The following is a 17,330-nucleotide window of genomic DNA, read 5'->3' on the forward strand; positions in this document are numbered from 1 at the left end:
TTTATTATTTGTTATGTTTAATATATGTTTTATTTATACTTATTCATTTTATTTTATATGAATAAATAAAGTTTTTGAATACCGAAGTTTTTATCATTTATGTTGAAAAGAAGTGCAAAAGTGTTTATTATTTAAAATAAATTAAGTATTCATTAAGGTTATATAATAAAATGATTTTGTGCTCTGAAGAGATAATATTACATCAAACCATAAAAAGCTCTTTAAGAGTTAATATTTTACCTTCCTATGATGTAAAATTTTGTAAAACATATAATATAATTTTTTAAATCAAGAAGATACATGTTGAAGGAAATCTTTATGTGTTTTACATTAAAATCATGGATAGAAATGACATGAGATACTCGTGTTTTTGAATTATAAATATTCTCCAAAGGAATACATTACACGTATATGATTGACATATGAGATAGTGAAAAGAAGTTCATAGTGTTGGTATGACCGGTTAGACCTTCCCGAGTCAATGATGATGCAAAATAATTTGATGAAAATTTATATGATTTTATTGAAGAATTAGAAGTTACATTTTAATAATTGTCAACAATACTAGTTATTTGGACAACATATTGAACTAACACCTGCTAAAGTTAGAGGTCAATTGCATTTTTAAATGATAAACAAATAATATATGAGCTCATGTATTACATGTGTGCAGCCTGAAGTTTGCGATATTATTTCTTGAAATAATTTGATTATGCACAATCTCTATAGTATGCAATTTATGCTAACAACGCTGGTGCATTATATCCCAAGCTTTATTTTCGTAATTTTAGCTGGGATAATATTAAGTTGTCTATGCTTATATATACTATATTTAATGGTTAGCAAAACTATGCCTCCATTTAATTGCTTAACCATTAATATAAGAATAGTTTTACAATAAGCATGCAATTTTATTTGCATCAAGCCAACATGTAAGAAATATTTGTCTCGTGAGAATTGACTTTCATTTATAAGCCATTAGATTTTCTCTAAGAATATTTGGATGTGAAATATATATTTTATATTCCACCATAATGCACAAATATGAATCATCAAGCATGAAGTTGGGAAAATTTCCATTAGATGTTAAAAGTTGAAAGAAGATATATTTATAATTTTGAAAAAGTATTGTCATGTTGCAAATTTTATTAGTATTAAGGGGAGACAAGTTGGTTAAATAATTATGTCATCATTTTTGTGATCCTCACTAACATTTTATGCACAAAGTTTGAAGGATGAATTATTTTCCAGACATGCTTAGTGATGACATTTAGAGATTGTATATATTAGTTTATACATATACCAACTAAAATGCTCCAAGTAATTATATGTCCAGGAAAGATAATGTAATAAAAATAAGTCTTAGACATGTTAGAAACATGACAAACTAGTTGATTCCATAAAATGAAAAATTCTTGAAACAAATGAAGATGGTCATATACTAAAGAAGGCAGGTACTCATGAAGAGACCAAAGACATAACTTTTGATAAAACCCTAAAAGAGGTTCAAATTCCTGAAGTTATGAATATAATGAGATATCTCAATTAATTATGTCATAACCAAATATGATGGAGCTGACAAAAGGAAATATTACGGAAAAGTGAGGGTTTTGAATAAAAATATACTTGAAAACATTAAGATGAGAACAAGTCATCAAAATAAATAAATGTTTCTATTATAACTTATGAAATGTATCTCAGACATGAAGTCCAAACACCTAGAAGGTGTGAAGATAAGTGGAGTACATGTTAGCATAATAGCGAAAAAAAATACAAGTTATAATATATAGAATTGGCTAGTAACACAAACTTTCACAAGACACTTGGCTTTGGTTAAGAAAAATGATTAATTTGCTGTAGATGCAATAATCTGGCACTAAATAAAATTATTTATTTAGGTCTAGTGAATTTGTATTCAGCTGATATAAATTATTTGATAATTTTGATGCTCAAGTATAAAACTCGAGTTTCATGAGAAAATCATTAAATATGAATATGATTTTGTTTAGGAGTTTTATTAATTAATGGATCTATACATATAGGTTATTATCATCATTGTTGATATTAATGTATCAAATATCATTGGAGTTCTGAAGAATTTTTAAGAAAAATAATTATTCGGTAGATAAACTTTATAATAAAAGTATATCTTAAAATGAAAATTTATCTCGATGTAAAGATCGAGTGTTCAATAAGGACAAATTGTTACACAATGATATTATAAAGCATTACTATTGAGTATCCAATAGTATTTATATAATCAAAATTAATCAAGCTAATTTTTCATATAGATTGGAGATATTAAAAAGGAATACAAGTGGTCAAACAATAATGTTATAAAACGATGGTCCTGGAGTACCATTTTTTATGTGTCCAATGCACTCATTGTGTTGGTAATAGTGAATGATACAATATGATCTATAAAAGAATGGAGACATAAATGTTCAACAGATTCGTTAAAGTGAGAACTTGGCAGATCTTTTTACCAATGCACTCCCTACCGCTACATTTGAAAAGTTAATTTTCAACATTAGATTGCGTCGTTTTAAAGATCTTAAGTGATGCTTAAATGAGGGGGAGTAAATTCGTACTACATTTTTCTTTTAAGATTGTGACATACTGTGTATTAAAAGATTATGTACTCTTTTTTCTTTCACTAGGTTTTTGTCCCACATGGTTTTTCCTAGTAAGGTTTTTAATGAGGCATATATTTTATATAATGAAGATCCAAAGGGGAGTGTTATGAATACTATTAAGTGGGTGCTCATTATAATAAACCTTTCACCTTTCATCTCCTTGTAATCCCTTTCCTATTTATGTATTAGAAAATAAGTCTAATCTCCCTATATATATAAAGAGAGTATACTACCTGTAATAAGAATGGAAATGGGATTTGGATAATATTGCAACTAAAGTGTAATGACGAAACTAAATTGAAACTTTGTTTAGCTAATTACATTGAACTTGCAAATAAGGAAATGGATGAAACCCAACCTTATTACAAGTCAAGATGATGTATTACTTTGACAGGTGTGCTTATTATTAGAAAAAGAAGAGAGTGTTTTATGGATTTGGGTATCTTAAGCACATGGTGTCATTCCTTACTTTCATGCTTGCTAATTTGTTTTATATGTTGTCTTAACGAATACAAGAACAAAGAGATTAAATATATACAAGGCATGGGATGCCCGAGAGAAGAAAAAACATGCCCTCAAATTATTTTCTTTAACTCATGTCTTTTAGTCCTTGTAACTCGAAGTGTTACGAATCTTCATCAGATTTATATATTTAAACCTCAATTCCTTAACTTATGTGATTCTCCTTATATGCTTCCCTTAGATTCTTCTTATACTCTTTCTTTAACTGCATGCATTTCCATAACTTTATAACTATTTTTACAAATGGGATCAATTTTAAAAGCTTGTCAGCTTTCTTTGATTTTCACATTAATAGCTAATTGGGTTTCATCCACTGCACTCTTTCACGTTTGCCAATTAAACTATCATATTATATACATCACTTTAATAGTATCCTCCTCTGTAGCATCACCTTATAGGAAATAAATCATATTAGTTGATTCCTCTAACATTCCATTCATATTGCTTTATAACTAAATTTAATTATTGCAAACAAGTTCAATTTCATTCTTACATTTTCATATTTTACCATCTACAAATTTAACAACAATTACAAAAGCATATCTAAATTTGTATTATAATATTTAGGTAGATGATAAATTGAAGTTGAGTAGAATGGTTATTGGATTAGACATTGATATTTATTAAAAATTTAATATTTAAAGAAACTTGTTATTAAATTAATTAGTTCCAAAATTAAAATTATATATAAAAAATGGAATTTAATTGTTTAGATTATTATTGTTATTATTTGAAATACATTATATAGTACTATAAAAGAATGTTTAAAAACTTTCAAAGTAACATATTTCAATTTTTATTAAAGATTGGGTTAAAAAATACTTACAAAACATACTTAGAATTTTAGGTAAATTACCTAGTTGATCATCCAATTTTTAGGGCATCTTTATTTTGGTCATCCAAAAAGAAATCCTTGCAAATTTGTCACCCAACTTTTAGGACACTTTCATTTTAGTCACCCATTGAGGTTAAGTGTACACGTCATATCATATTTACACTTTCATTTTGGTCACCCAAAAAAAGTTTTTAAGTATTAATTGGGGTAAAAAAATTAATGATTAAAGTGAAAATATGGTAGTAACGAAAATAATGCATTAAAAATTTTCATATTGTACTTGTTTACCCTTGTCAAAAGTTCTACTATTTTTTCAATATTAAAATTTTAAATTTCAAAACATTTAAAGCAATTAAATAAATTGTTGAAAATTTTTATCCCTTGATAGTGTCAATTGATTTGTTACTATAATATTGAAATTAATTAATTTAATCTCCTTCTAAAATTTAAAAATATTTCCAAATTAAAATCAAATCAAATAATTCATCTTTAATAATTGTCTATGAAACCCAAATTTCTTTTGATTATATTATCTTGAATCTCATGCTAAGCTAAAATTAAAGAAAAATACTTGTAATTAATTTATCTTCCATGCCAAAAAAACTCGTAATTATGTTCATCAGTTTTTACCCAAACGAAGAACAAGAAATTAATTTAATTTATTGCAAGGATTTTTATTTTCTTTTAGCTTAGCATGAAAAATTCAAGGTTATATAACCAAAATAAATTTAAGTTTCATAGACAATTATTAAATTTAAGTTATTTAAGTTGATTTAATTAATGACAATTTGGAAACATAAAATAAAACTTTAAATTTTATAGTGATATGAAATTAATTTAATTAATTCCAATATTATAGTAATAAATCGGATGAAATTATCAAGGATAAAAAATTCAACAATTTATTTAATTGTTTTTGATGTTTTAAAATTTCAAATTTCAATATTAAAAAATAGAAATTTAGAATTTCTAGAAATATGATAAACAAATATAATATGACAATTTTTAATGCATTATTTGAGTTTTTAGTGTTTTCCACTTTAATCTTTAATTTTTTTTACTCAGATCATGACTTAAAAAAAATTATTTTGGTGACAAAAAATAAAGCGACTTAGAAGTTGGGTAACCAAAATGAAAGTGTAAACATGTTGTGGACATGATTTGGCGTGTATAGTCAGTTGTCATTAAGGATTTAACTCTTGGGTGACTAAAATGAAAACACCCTAAAAGTAGGGTCATAAATTACAAGGATTTTTTTTTGGTGAACAAAATGAAAGCGTCCTAAAAGTTGGATGACCAACTGGATAGTTTACTTTAAATTTTTGTTAAATTATTTTTTGTAGATGATAAATTATTTACTCAACAAGATCTATTTTAATTTTTTTAACTTTTAAATGGAGTTTAAAGCATTTTTAAAAGTACGAACAAGTAGTTGGAAAAAGTGGAAGTGCATTTTTTTCCCAAGCATTTTAACCAAGTTCAAATCTTGGAGTTACATTGGTGGGAGAGCTTTACCTAAATACTACCCGTAGCTCTTACAGGACAAATGGTAAAACAAATACAAATGATGACACATGTGATTTATACCAAAAAAATATTTTTTAAAGTAAGTATTTCATAAGAAAAAACTTATTTAGATAGTATTTAAATATTTTAAATATTAACTTATTATTTCATTTATGGTCTAAGCTTAATCCTATTTGGGCCAAGGATAGTATTCGGGTAAAGCCCTTTCAGTAATGTCAAGTTCAAGACTCAAACTTGGTTCAAATGCTTGGGAAAGAAGTTCACTACCCCTTCTTCTAACCACTTGTTGATTAAGAAAAATATTTTGATAGATATTGATTAATTAAATCTAAAAAAATATTGATTCTAAAATTAAAAATATTTTAAAGTTACTTTATAATTTTATATTTTTTTGATCCAATGTCTAAAACTACCTATATATCTCTTCAACCCTTAAAATAAGAGGATATTGTGCTTTAGCGTATTCGAACCCACGCTCTCTTGCATTGGTAACGATATCGATATCAACTGAGCTAAGACTCAATCAACTATAATTTCAATATTTAAATACTATTTAAGAAAACAATTTTTATTATTTTATGGTTAAGAAGAGGCAAGTTTCCTAGAATTCAAACATGTAATAAATGCAGACTAGTCTAGGTCACTAATGTTGGATGTTTTTCATGGTTAACAATAGGCAAGTTTCCTAGGTTTCAAACATGTAATAAATGCAGGTGAGGGTCCAAAAAAGGGTTGAAGAACATAAAGGCATGCGATTAGTGAAAGAGGGCAGTCAATTTGCTAATGGGAGACGGCCATTTTTCTACGGTGGCATGGTCGAGTAGTCTATTTAGGGTGGGGTTGAGGAATGCTGCAACCAAAACCAATCCTTCAATAAGGGAACAAAAGGAAGTCTATCACGTGTGAGTTGCAGAAGGGTCAATTTTCATATATGCATTGCATGCATATGAAGATGATAAACATATAATAATAAGTTAAATCCTCTTAAAAATATTTACAAAATTCGAGAATTCTTGTGGATATCCAAAACTGGTCCTGGATAAGATCTCTTACAAATTTTTATTCCAAAGTTTGTGAGTGCAGATAGAGAGAGAGAGTAATGGGGTTGGAGAATGTTAGGAAGCATATTTTTGCATTACCCTAGACAGTATTCAAATATGTGGGCCTGCTAAAAACTTAATAAAAACAAGTGCTTACGCTTGCATAACTTGTACGTACATACATACATGCATATATGGTGTATCCATGGGATACTGTAATTTCTTTTCTACATTGCTGTTGTAATGGTTCTTATTAGTTTAATCAGTTTGCCTAATTGAGTTGTTAGTTTGACAGAACCGAGTTTTATTATGTGTATATTTACATAGTTTATTTGTTTTCTGCTAATTTTTTGGCAGTAAGGCAATTTTATTATGTGCATATTTACATAGTTTTTCAAGCTACAACTTGGATTGTCACTGCAAATGAGCAAGAGAAAGGAGAAACAGAGCAGCAATTGCCATTAGGGTTAGACAGTGACCATTCCTTTATTGAATTTGTCTCATCAGGAACATGCAATGATTTTGACTGCCATGAGTCTTTTGAGGGGCGCCTTACTGCTACCCTACCACATTCTCCCACACAACAAAAACATTCAAAATATCAATAGAATCCTTCAATCACTAATCAGAGTAATATACGTATATACATACTTTGTCCTGTCTTACAATTGAATCCCACCCAGATGGTAGGGGTTGTGCTAGGGTTATCAAAGTTAGAAAATTTACTATACGGGTAGGATTTTCCCCTGGATGGAGAAATGAAACAATATCAACGGATTTTAGGTAACAGTTGAAAACCTCTGAGAGAAATATATGTGAGGCAAAAAAAAAAAAAGAGAACATGAAGACCTGCATAAAAATGATTTCATCATGATATGAGAAAGTTAAATGTCATACGGGGCATAAGAGAGTGAGCCAAAGATTAAATGGCTTATAATCCCCACTCCACATTACATGACAAAATCCCAACTCCCACATACAGACAATCCCATGGCCGGCTATCCTCACATGCTACCAAAATCCAACAGAAGTAGCACCAGCACACCCTTTCCCTTTCCCTCTTCCTTTCCTTTATAATTACCTCTCACACACTCTCTCTCTTTTTTCTTTTTTTCTCTGTCGTCCATCTCTCTTCTTTCTTTTGATTATATTGAGGGGGATTAGAATTAGACCCTTTTTGTAGCCATGAAAAAAGGTTGGTTTTGAATCAGTAAATCTCTGTATGGAGTATTGCAGCCCCTATGTTTAGCAACTGGAAAAGGCTGATATCCTTTGTTGAAAGAATGGTCTCTTTTGCCGGATTTGACTTGAACCAAGTTGTTCCTTTTGGGGATGGGAGTTATTTGTATACTCCTCTTTGAGCGGTCCCTTTAGGTTTTCCTCTATTAGAAGAAAATAAGATTCTCACAAAAGCTGAACCGTCAATTTTCAGTGATTCATTTGCAGAATTCTCCCAAACTGTACTATAAAATTGGTGGGTTTTCTATTCACTTTTTCATCCTTGCTGTGTGGATCGTTTCCCAATGACAAGGTACCCACTGTTAGTCTGGTCTTTTTCTATCTTTCTGCTCGCTTCTGATGTCTGATACATATTTGCTCTTCTCTTAATTTTTTGTATTCTCTCTCTCTCTCTCTCTCTCTCTCTCTTGCTCTCTCCATGATGCAATTCTCTGAAATCCCACCCTTGCACCAAATCCCTCCATTTTCAATCCCCACAATGAACAAAAACCAAATCCATCGGGCTCGTCCATGGCCTGGGTTCCCTACCTCAAAGGGCTTAGGCAGCTTTGGTGATGCCAATTGCATGGAACAACTTCTAGTGCACTGTGCAAACGCTATTGAGAGCAACGATGCTACTCTAGCGCAGCAAATTCTTTGGGTTCTCAACAACATTGCACCACCAGATGGTGATTCCAACCAGCGCTTAACATGTGCTTTCCTTCGAGCTCTTATTGTCCGAGCAGCCAAAAGCGGCACTTGCAAAATGCTTGCAGCAATGGCCAACGCTCACTGCAACCTCTCTATAGATATCCACACTTTCTCCGTCATCGAGTTGGCTAGCTTCGTGGACTTAACCCCGTGGCATCGCTTCGGTTTCACCGCAGCAAATGCAGCGATACTAGAAGCTGTGGAAGGGTATTCGGTCATTCACATAGTTGATTTAAGCTTGACGCATTGCATGCAAATCCCTACATTAATCGATGCCATAGCTAGTAGGCTGGAAGGACCCCCACTTGTGAAACTCACGGTTGCTGGTGGTGCAACTGAAGATGTTCCACCAATGCTCGACCTTTCCTACGAAGAGCTAGGCTCCAAATTGATTAACTTCGCTAGGTCCCGCAACGTAGTATTGGAATTCAGAGCGATTCCTTCAACTTACGCCGATGGATTCTCCTCTTTGATCGAGCAGCTTCGAGTTCAACATTTAGTATATGCAGAAAGCGGTGAGGCTCTAGTCATAAACTGTCACATGATGCTTCACTACTTACCAGAAGAAACATTGCCTCCTCTTTCAAATGTAAATTCAAACCCTTACTCGTTCGAACCATCGTCCACTCAATCTCTTCGAGCCATGTTCCTGAAGGCGCTTCGGGGATTGGACCCAACAGTGGTTGTCCTAGTAGACGAGGATGCGGATTTTACATCAAATAATTTGGTTTGTAGACTAAGGGCTGCTTTCAATTACCTATGGATACCATACGATACGGTGGACACGTTTCTGCCACAAGGGAGCAAGCAAAGACAGTGGTACGAGGCAGACATATGTTGGAAGATAGAGAACGTGATAGCTCATGAAGGGCTGCAAAGGGTGGAGAGGCTAGAACCAAAGAGCCGGTGGGTGCAGCGGATGAGAAACGCGGGTTTTCGTGGGGTTAGCTTCGGTGAAGAGGCCATCTCGGAAGTGAAAACAATGCTTGATGAACATGCAGCTGGATGGGGATTAAAGAAAGAAGAAGATGATCTTGTACTTACTTGGAAAGGACATAATGTTGTATTTGCCACTGCTTGGCTGCCTGCTTGAACCTTTTTATTGCTTTCTTTTTCCAACAAATTATAATTGAATTTTTCTTGTCTTAATTACTACCTAATTTTATTCTAGTTTTGCTAGCCTTTGACTACTAGCTTGTAGTCATACTCCTATAAGAATATCATGTGTGTGGGAGCTAATATCTCTGTATGTGTTTTCGTTTTCAAAGCTGCTAATATTTGTGATGATAATTACTCCGTTTTTTTTTTCTTATACTAGAGTTTGATATTTTATATGATATGATAGGTTAGGTTGGGTTTGTTAATTTTTTATTTTAGATTTTTTAATAGTGATTTGGTTTTAGTTTTTTATAGTAATTTTGAATTTTGGGTTTTAGATTTATTTTAATAAATAAATTTTGTTTTATTTCTTTTAAACATATTCATGATATAATTTCAAAGTTTTTCATATATATTTCTAAAAAAGTCGAGTAAATAAAAAATTGAAAACTCTTATTTAGTATGTTTTGGAAAAATTATATACAAATTTTAAGTTCTTTTCACTATTTTAAATATAAAATATTTATTTGTATATTATAAAATTTAAACTAATTATGAATTAATTAAATATAGAACTTAGCTCGATTCTAGTAACCATAGTTTTTCGATTTGCATTCTATAAACCATCCAAATATCTCGATTCAAGTCAATTTTTAATTTTTCTTAATCAGACCTAATATAAAAGTTAACATATTTGGTACGTGCTTATATTGGACATTAACTCGATGATGCAGTCGTTGAAAGCACCAAAAATATCTTATCTCTAATAAATAATGAAAAAGAATAGTAAAAGGGAAGTAGGGTCAAATCCTTAGGGACTGGATTTGCACAATATCTTATTCCGTAAAATCCCAGGCAGAATCTTGCCCAAGAAAACCTATGTTCCTGAAAAAAAAAAGAAAATAACAGAATTAAAGGTTTGGATCTGAAAACAAAAAATAAAATAAAAACAGAATTAAGAATATTGAATCGAAAATTTGAGAAATTAAAAATAGAGTTGAGAGAAAGGAAATTCTTATGGGAGGTTCCAGCCTCCAGTTGTCTCGTTCCGCCTTGGGTTCAATCCTTGGCTTTTAGATGATCTTTCCCACACCGAATAAGCCAGTTATAGTGGAAGAGGACGCCTACGACTACCAGCTCCAAGGATTTAGACTTACGATTTAGTGGAACCTGACTCTAGCCAACAATCGCTTATGTGGGATCGTTTTATGTTAGATCAACGCTTCTCAATGGCGAATCCCACGCCATTTTGTCTCTTGGGCTTACCAACCTCTAACGCAGTAAGCTAACGAACCGACTGTGCAACCTTCCCAAAACATACAAAGCGGCCGCCTTTGCATACATTGAAAAGTTTACTTCTTAAGGGACATGGACGGAAGCGTCAGCCCCGTAGTGCGGAAAAATGATGAATACTCGGCGAGGAGGCTAAGTACGGACTCTAAGCCTCAAGAACCCTTTTTGGGGAATATCGACAACCTTCGGCTAGATGGGTTTAGTGACTCATGGTTGTGGTGGAAAAGAAAATAAATAAAATAAAAATGGAGATTTTATTGAAAGGAAATATGAGAAGAACAAAAGCCTAGACTTTTGAGGAGAGAGTGTTTATAGAAAAAAGTGCCTCTCTTTTGAGTCACTTCACCCCCTATTTATAGTGCTAAGGGAGATAGTCTAATCCTACTTAAATTCCCAAAAGATAAATACATTTAATTGAATATGAATAAAGATAAATAAAATTAAATCTTAAAATTAAATAATCCTTAATAATTATCTTAATATTAATTATCCTAATATAATTAAAATAGAGTCTGATAGAATAAAATATCTTATTTTTGCATTTCAACCCTTGTGTCCTCCATGCTTGCACTTTTGGCACCAACTTTTCCTTGTGTTGCGTATTGGCCCATTTTATCTCTAAATTCACACTTTTGGCTATTAATTTTGCTTTTGCCTCAAATTTAGTCCCTATGAGATAAAAGATCATAAATAGCTCAAATTAGCAGGATAATACTCAGAATAAATACATAATTAATACATAAAAATACGTTATTCTAGAGTGTTATCAAATTCCCCCTACTTAGCTCATGCTTGCCTTCAAGTATGGTTCCTATCTACTGTGAAAGTTAGATTCTACCATAAAAGAAATACCACTCCAAAATTTTATAAAAATCAGTCAAAATGCATATGAAAAATAAAGAGAACCCTAAGCTTGCTTTAAGTAAAACAGAAAAAGTTCTCCAATTAATACACATAAAAATTAGAATCGACTTGAATTATTTAATGAAAATTAGGTAAATTACGAAACCTACCAAGACACCCTATTTGTTTCATCATTTAGTCCTCAAATTATATATTTTTTTATTTTGATTTTGATTTATTTATTATTTATATTTTTTTATATTTTAGGACTATACTGAGCCTTTTGACGCGAAGAGAGATGATAGTCAAGCACCCCACCCCGGTTACTCAGCCTAGCAGACTCCTAGTTTATTATAATTTTTTCTTAAGAACACATCGAACCTTTTGACGCGAAGAGAGATGACAGCCAAGCACCCCACCCCGGTTACTTAGCCTAACATGTTCTGAAAAATTAATTCCAATTAGCGGAGTTTTACCTAACACGTCACACAAACTTTTGACGCGAAATAGGATGACAACCCAAGCACCCTACCCCGGTTACTCAGTCAGTCACGTTTTTAAGCTACACTCATAACCACGGAAACATTAAACGACATTTTAATAATAACTTTTTTTATGAGGACTTTAGAGAAAAATAATAATCAAGTGTCAAAAATAAGTTTCAGTAATTACCATAATAGTCATGAACATATTTTAGCATGCAAACATATTAAGTGCCACTTTGTATTAAACTTGATCAATTTTACGAAAAGCAAGATAAAGTTAACTCTATGAATCACAATTATTTTTAGCCTAATAAAAATAAAACAGTGGAGATGACATCAATTATGGAAAATTTGTAATTTCCTCAAAAAATAAGAATTATGCTTGTAGGTCAAGCAGTAGGCAATTTTTGGTAAAACTCTTGAGCATGAAAAGAGCAGATAAATATGGACAAAATGGAGCCTCAAGCAGTAATACTAGCCAAAAATAATCACAGCAACAGCAACAACAACCAAAATCACAGCAGAAAATGACAGTAATAACGAAGAGTATCTCCCCCTATTGAAAGCACATTGTCCTCGATATGGACGAAAAGAAATAAATAGGTAGAAAAGTTTAGAAAAACTCTCTGTGTTGTTACTGTCGATCACATATGATGGCAATGAGCTTGGTCAGTTGCTGGCCAAAGGTTTCAAAACGGGCCTCAATGTGTTCTAAGCGTTGCTCAATGGTTTTCTTCGCATTTTCGCTTTGTTTTATCTAAGCAAAAGAAGAGAAATTTATTAATATCCAAATAAATAATAAAATAAAATAAAGTAATAAATAAAGTAAAGAAAAAAATAAAAATAAAATAAAAATAAAAATTGGGCTGCCTCCCAACAAGCGCTTGGTTAACGTCGTTAGCTCGACGCCGTTATTGGTTCTATGGTGGTTCCAAATGAATTTTCTTAACCGTTCGGGCTTGAAAATTCTCATAAAACGGCTTCAACCACTAGCCATTGACTACAAACTACTTTCTAGATTCTTCACTCTCTATTTCAATCGCTCCATATGTGAAGACTTCAATAACAATAAAATGTCATTGCCATCGTGATCGAAGTTTACCTGGAAATAACTTTAACACGGAGTTATAAAGTAAAACTTTTTGTCCTACCAAAAAATGCTTCTGAGTTATTCTCTTATCGTGAAACAACTTTTTCTTGTCTTTATAAATGTGAGCATTCTCGTAGCCATCATTGCGAATTTCTTCTAACTCTTGGATGTCTAATTTCCTTGCCTTTCCTGCGGGTTCTAACTCCAACTCTAGTGCCTGTATAACAGAAGGTAACAATTTAGTGTTTGGAGGTAATAACTCATTAACAAATTCAAATTTATTAAGTTCATAATTATATCCATAAATTGACTCAAAATTCTCTTCCACTAAAGAGTCAATTATGTCAATGCGATTTACGCTCAAGATTTTGCTTGGATGGCTAATGGCGTTGTAGACATTAAAGTTTACGATCTCTCCATCAAACTCCATCATGAGAGTTCCACTTCGAACTTCGATTTTAGTATTAGCCGTACTAAGGAACGGTCGACCCAGTAGGAGATCTGAAGATCCAGGAGTACTATCCTCCTCCATTTTGATCACATAAAAATCTGCAGGGAAAATAAGCTCGTTAACTTTTACCATAACATCCTCAAGGACTCTTTCTGGATGCACAATAGACCTGTCCGCCAATTGAATGATAACACATGTTTTTGTAAAAAAACCCGCGTTAAGTGATTCATAAATAGAATACGGCATTACATTTATAGAAGCCCCTAGATCACATATAGCTTTCTTAATTCCCAGATGGCCTATTTTGCATGGTATTGCAAACATGCCCCTATCCTTGCATTTTGCTGGCATTTTCCGTTGTAACACTGCGGATACATTCTCAACAATATTCACCTTTTCATTACCTGTTAATTTTTTCTTGTTGGTGCAAAGCTCTTTAAGAAATTTAGCATATCGCGGTATTTGTTTGATGGCGTCCAATAGCGGAATGTTGATCTCGACATTCCTAAATGTTTCGAGAATTTTCTTGTCCTCTTTACCTCTTCGACACTGGTTGAATCGTTCTAGAAATAGAGGTTGAATTTTAGGCAATGGAGGCTTCGGTCGGACCTGTTCTTCTTTTTCAGGTTTTTTCTGGGCGATTTCTTGGCCAAGATTCTTGTCAGGAATCAGTTCCAGTACTTTTCCGCTTCACAACGTCACTACATTTGCATTTTGTCTAGGGTTTGGTTCTATTTGTGACGGCAGCTTCCCTTGAGAGATCAATTTCTCAATCGATGTGGTTAACTCTCTGATAGACACCTCGGTTTTCTGTTGGAAATCCTTCGTCTCTTTTTGGAAATTAAGAGTTTGCTGTTGAAAATCAAGAGCATTAACTGCTAACTTTTTGACCATGGTTTCTAGAAAATTACCTAAACCTTGTGGCTGTTACGGAAATCAATTTTGGTATGGCTGGTTATTTCATGGATTGGGCCCATAACTTAAGTTAGGATGGTCCTTCTATCCTGGGTTGTAGGTATTAGCGTAGGGGTCGTATCGCCTTTGTGGCGGCCTAGGAAAATTTCCTATAGTATCTAGATGGGCCATGGTATCATCATACAAACTGGGACATGCATTAGTTGCATGATCAGGTGTAGCACATATTCCGCATAATCGGGCTTTCTTCATTTTTTTGTAATAAGAGAGTTCATCATATTAATAAGTCTATCAACTTTATCCTCTAAGGTTGAATTACTTAGCCGGTGAACCCTTCTAAGGGGTTCAGTATTGGCTTAGAACTGCTGAGAATTTACGGCCATCGTGGAGATCAAGTCTCTAGCTTGCTGGGGAGTCATGTTGACCAATGCTCCTCCACTAGCGGCGTCTACCATATTCATCTCCATGGGATTCAAACCTTCGTAAAAGTATTGGAGGAGAGATTGCTCCGTCATACCATGTTATGGCCGGCTTGCACACAACTTCTTAAACCGCTCCTAATAATCGTAAAGGGACTCAGCTTCTTTTTGCCGTATTCCAACGATCTCTCTTCTTAGCTCGGCTGCTCAAGACACTGTAAAAAATCTGTTCAGAAACAAACGAGATAGATCAGCCTAAGTTGTAATAGATCTAGGGGGTAAATAAAATAATCATTCCTCAGCGGAATCTACTAGGGAGAAAGGGAAAGCACGTAATTTAATCTGATCCTCAGTTACCCCCTGAAGCTTCATGATAAGACAAACCATATGAAACTCTTTCAGATGCTTGTGGGGATTTTCATTTTGTAACCCATGAAAAGTTGGCAGTAACTGGATTAAACCTGACTTCAACTCAAAATCGGTATCCACAGTAGGATACGCGATGCACAATGGCGGTTGTTCTGTCGGAGCTTCGGTCAGTAGTCGAATCGTTTGTGCCATTGGTCGGTGTGCTAGATTCGGGTTTTCGTTAACCCTAGCGTTAAGCACTTCTTCTGGTGAGTCAACTTCTACTTTTTCACTTTCAACTATTCGAGTAGGGTTTTCGTTAACCCTAGACTCAACTTCGTCGTCGACTTCGATTTCTAGCGGTGGGTTACTTTGAGTTCCAACCACTGCTGACTGCTTTTTCTGTAACTTTGTCTCCTTGCGATTAACTCTAGCATTCTTCTCAATTTTTGAATCGAACGCAAGAGTACCTGGAGCAGATCTGGTCATAAGAAACAAAAAACAAGATTAGTACGTTTCCATTCCCCGATAATGGCGCCAAAATTTGATGCGATCGTTGAAAGCACCAAAAATATCCTATCCCTAATGAATAATGAAAAAGAATAGTAAAAGAGAAGTAGGGTCAAATCATCAGGGACTGGATTTGTACAATATCTTATTCCATGAAATCCCAGGCAGAATCTTGCCCAAGAAAACCTTCGTTTGTTTGGATCTAAAAATAAAAAATAAAATAAAAACAGAATTAAGAATATTGAATCGAAAATTCAAGAAATTAAAAATAGAGTTGAGAGAAAAGAAATTCTTCTTGAAGGTTCTAGCCTCCAGTTGTCTCGTTCCACCTTGGGTTCAATCCTCGGCTTTTAGATGATCCTTCCCAAACCGAATAAGCCAGTTATAGTGGAAGATAACGCCTACGACCACCAGCTCCAAGGATTTAGACTTAAGATTTAGTAGAACTTGACTCTAGCCAACAATCGCTTCTGTAGGATCGTCTTATACTAGATCAACGCTTCTCAATGCAAATCCCACGCCATTTTGTCTCTTGGGCTCGCCAACCTCTGAAGCAGTAAGCTAACGAACCGACTGTGCAACCTTCCCAAAGCATACAAAGCGGGCGCCTTTGCATAAGTTGAAAAGCTTACTTCTTAAGGGACATGGACGGAAGCGTCAGCCCCGTAGTGCGGAAAAATGATGAATACTCGGCGAGGAGGCTAAATACGGACTCTAAGCCTCAAGAATCCTTTTTGGGGAATATCGACAACCTTCGACTAGATGGGTTTAGTGGCTCATGGTTGTGGTAGAAAAGAAAATAAATAAAATAAAAATGGAAATTTTATTGAAAGGAAATATGAGAAGAACAAAAGCCTAGACTTTTGGGGAGAGACTGTTTACAGAAAAAGATGCATCTCTTTTGAGTCACTTCACCCCCTATTTATAGTGCCAGGGGAGATAGTCTAATCCTACTTAAATTCCCAAAAGATAAATACATTTAATTGAAGATAAATAAAGATAAATAAAATTAAATCCTAAAATTAAATAATCCTTAATAATTATCTTAATATTAATTATCCTAATATAATTAAAATAGAGTCTGATAGAATAAAATCTCTTATTTTTGCATTTCAACCCTTATGTCCTCCATGCTTGCCTTTCATTGTGTTGCATATTGGCCCATTTTATCTCTAAATTCACGCTTTTGGCCCTTAATTTTGCTTTTGCCTCAAATTTAGTCCCTATGAGATAAAAGATCATAAATAGCTCAAATTAGCAGGATCATACTTAGAATAAATATATAATTAATACATAAAAATAAGTTATTCTAGAGTGTTATCACCCAATGGCTGCTTTTATGGTTGAAAAGTTCTTTTAAAATAATCTCTTGATCTAATGGTAAGAACG

The 17,330-nt window shown here is 33.1% G+C and overlaps 2 protein-coding genes across 2 annotated transcripts; one reads left to right on the top strand and one right to left on the bottom strand.

The window, feature by feature from the left end:
• The first annotated feature begins 7,560 nt into the window (after positions 1 to 7,560).
• LOC105804008 (scarecrow-like protein 32) lies at positions 7,561 to 9,644 on the top strand. The gene has a single exon (XM_012636485.2). The coding sequence runs from the start codon at positions 8,218 to 8,220 to the stop codon at positions 9,580 to 9,582; it is 1,365 nt and encodes a 454-aa protein (XP_012491939.1). The 5' UTR covers positions 7,561 to 8,217; the 3' UTR covers positions 9,583 to 9,644.
• Positions 9,645 to 12,842: 3,198 nt separating this feature from the next.
• On the bottom strand, positions 12,843 to 14,643 carry LOC128034799 (uncharacterized). The gene is made up of 4 exons (XM_052623639.1): positions 14,455 to 14,643; positions 13,991 to 14,406; positions 13,360 to 13,918; positions 12,843 to 12,965 (listed from the first exon to the last, which is right to left on the bottom strand). The coding sequence occupies exons 1-4, from the start codon at positions 14,641 to 14,643 to the stop codon at positions 12,843 to 12,845; spliced, it is 1,287 nt and encodes a 428-aa protein (XP_052479599.1).
• Between the last annotated feature and the right edge of the window lie 2,687 nt (positions 14,644 to 17,330).

This window comes from Gossypium raimondii, chromosome 11, assembly GCF_025698545.1.
Source record: "Gossypium raimondii isolate GPD5lz chromosome 11, ASM2569854v1, whole genome shotgun sequence".
NCBI lineage: Eukaryota > Viridiplantae > Streptophyta > Magnoliopsida > Malvales > Malvaceae > Gossypium > Gossypium raimondii.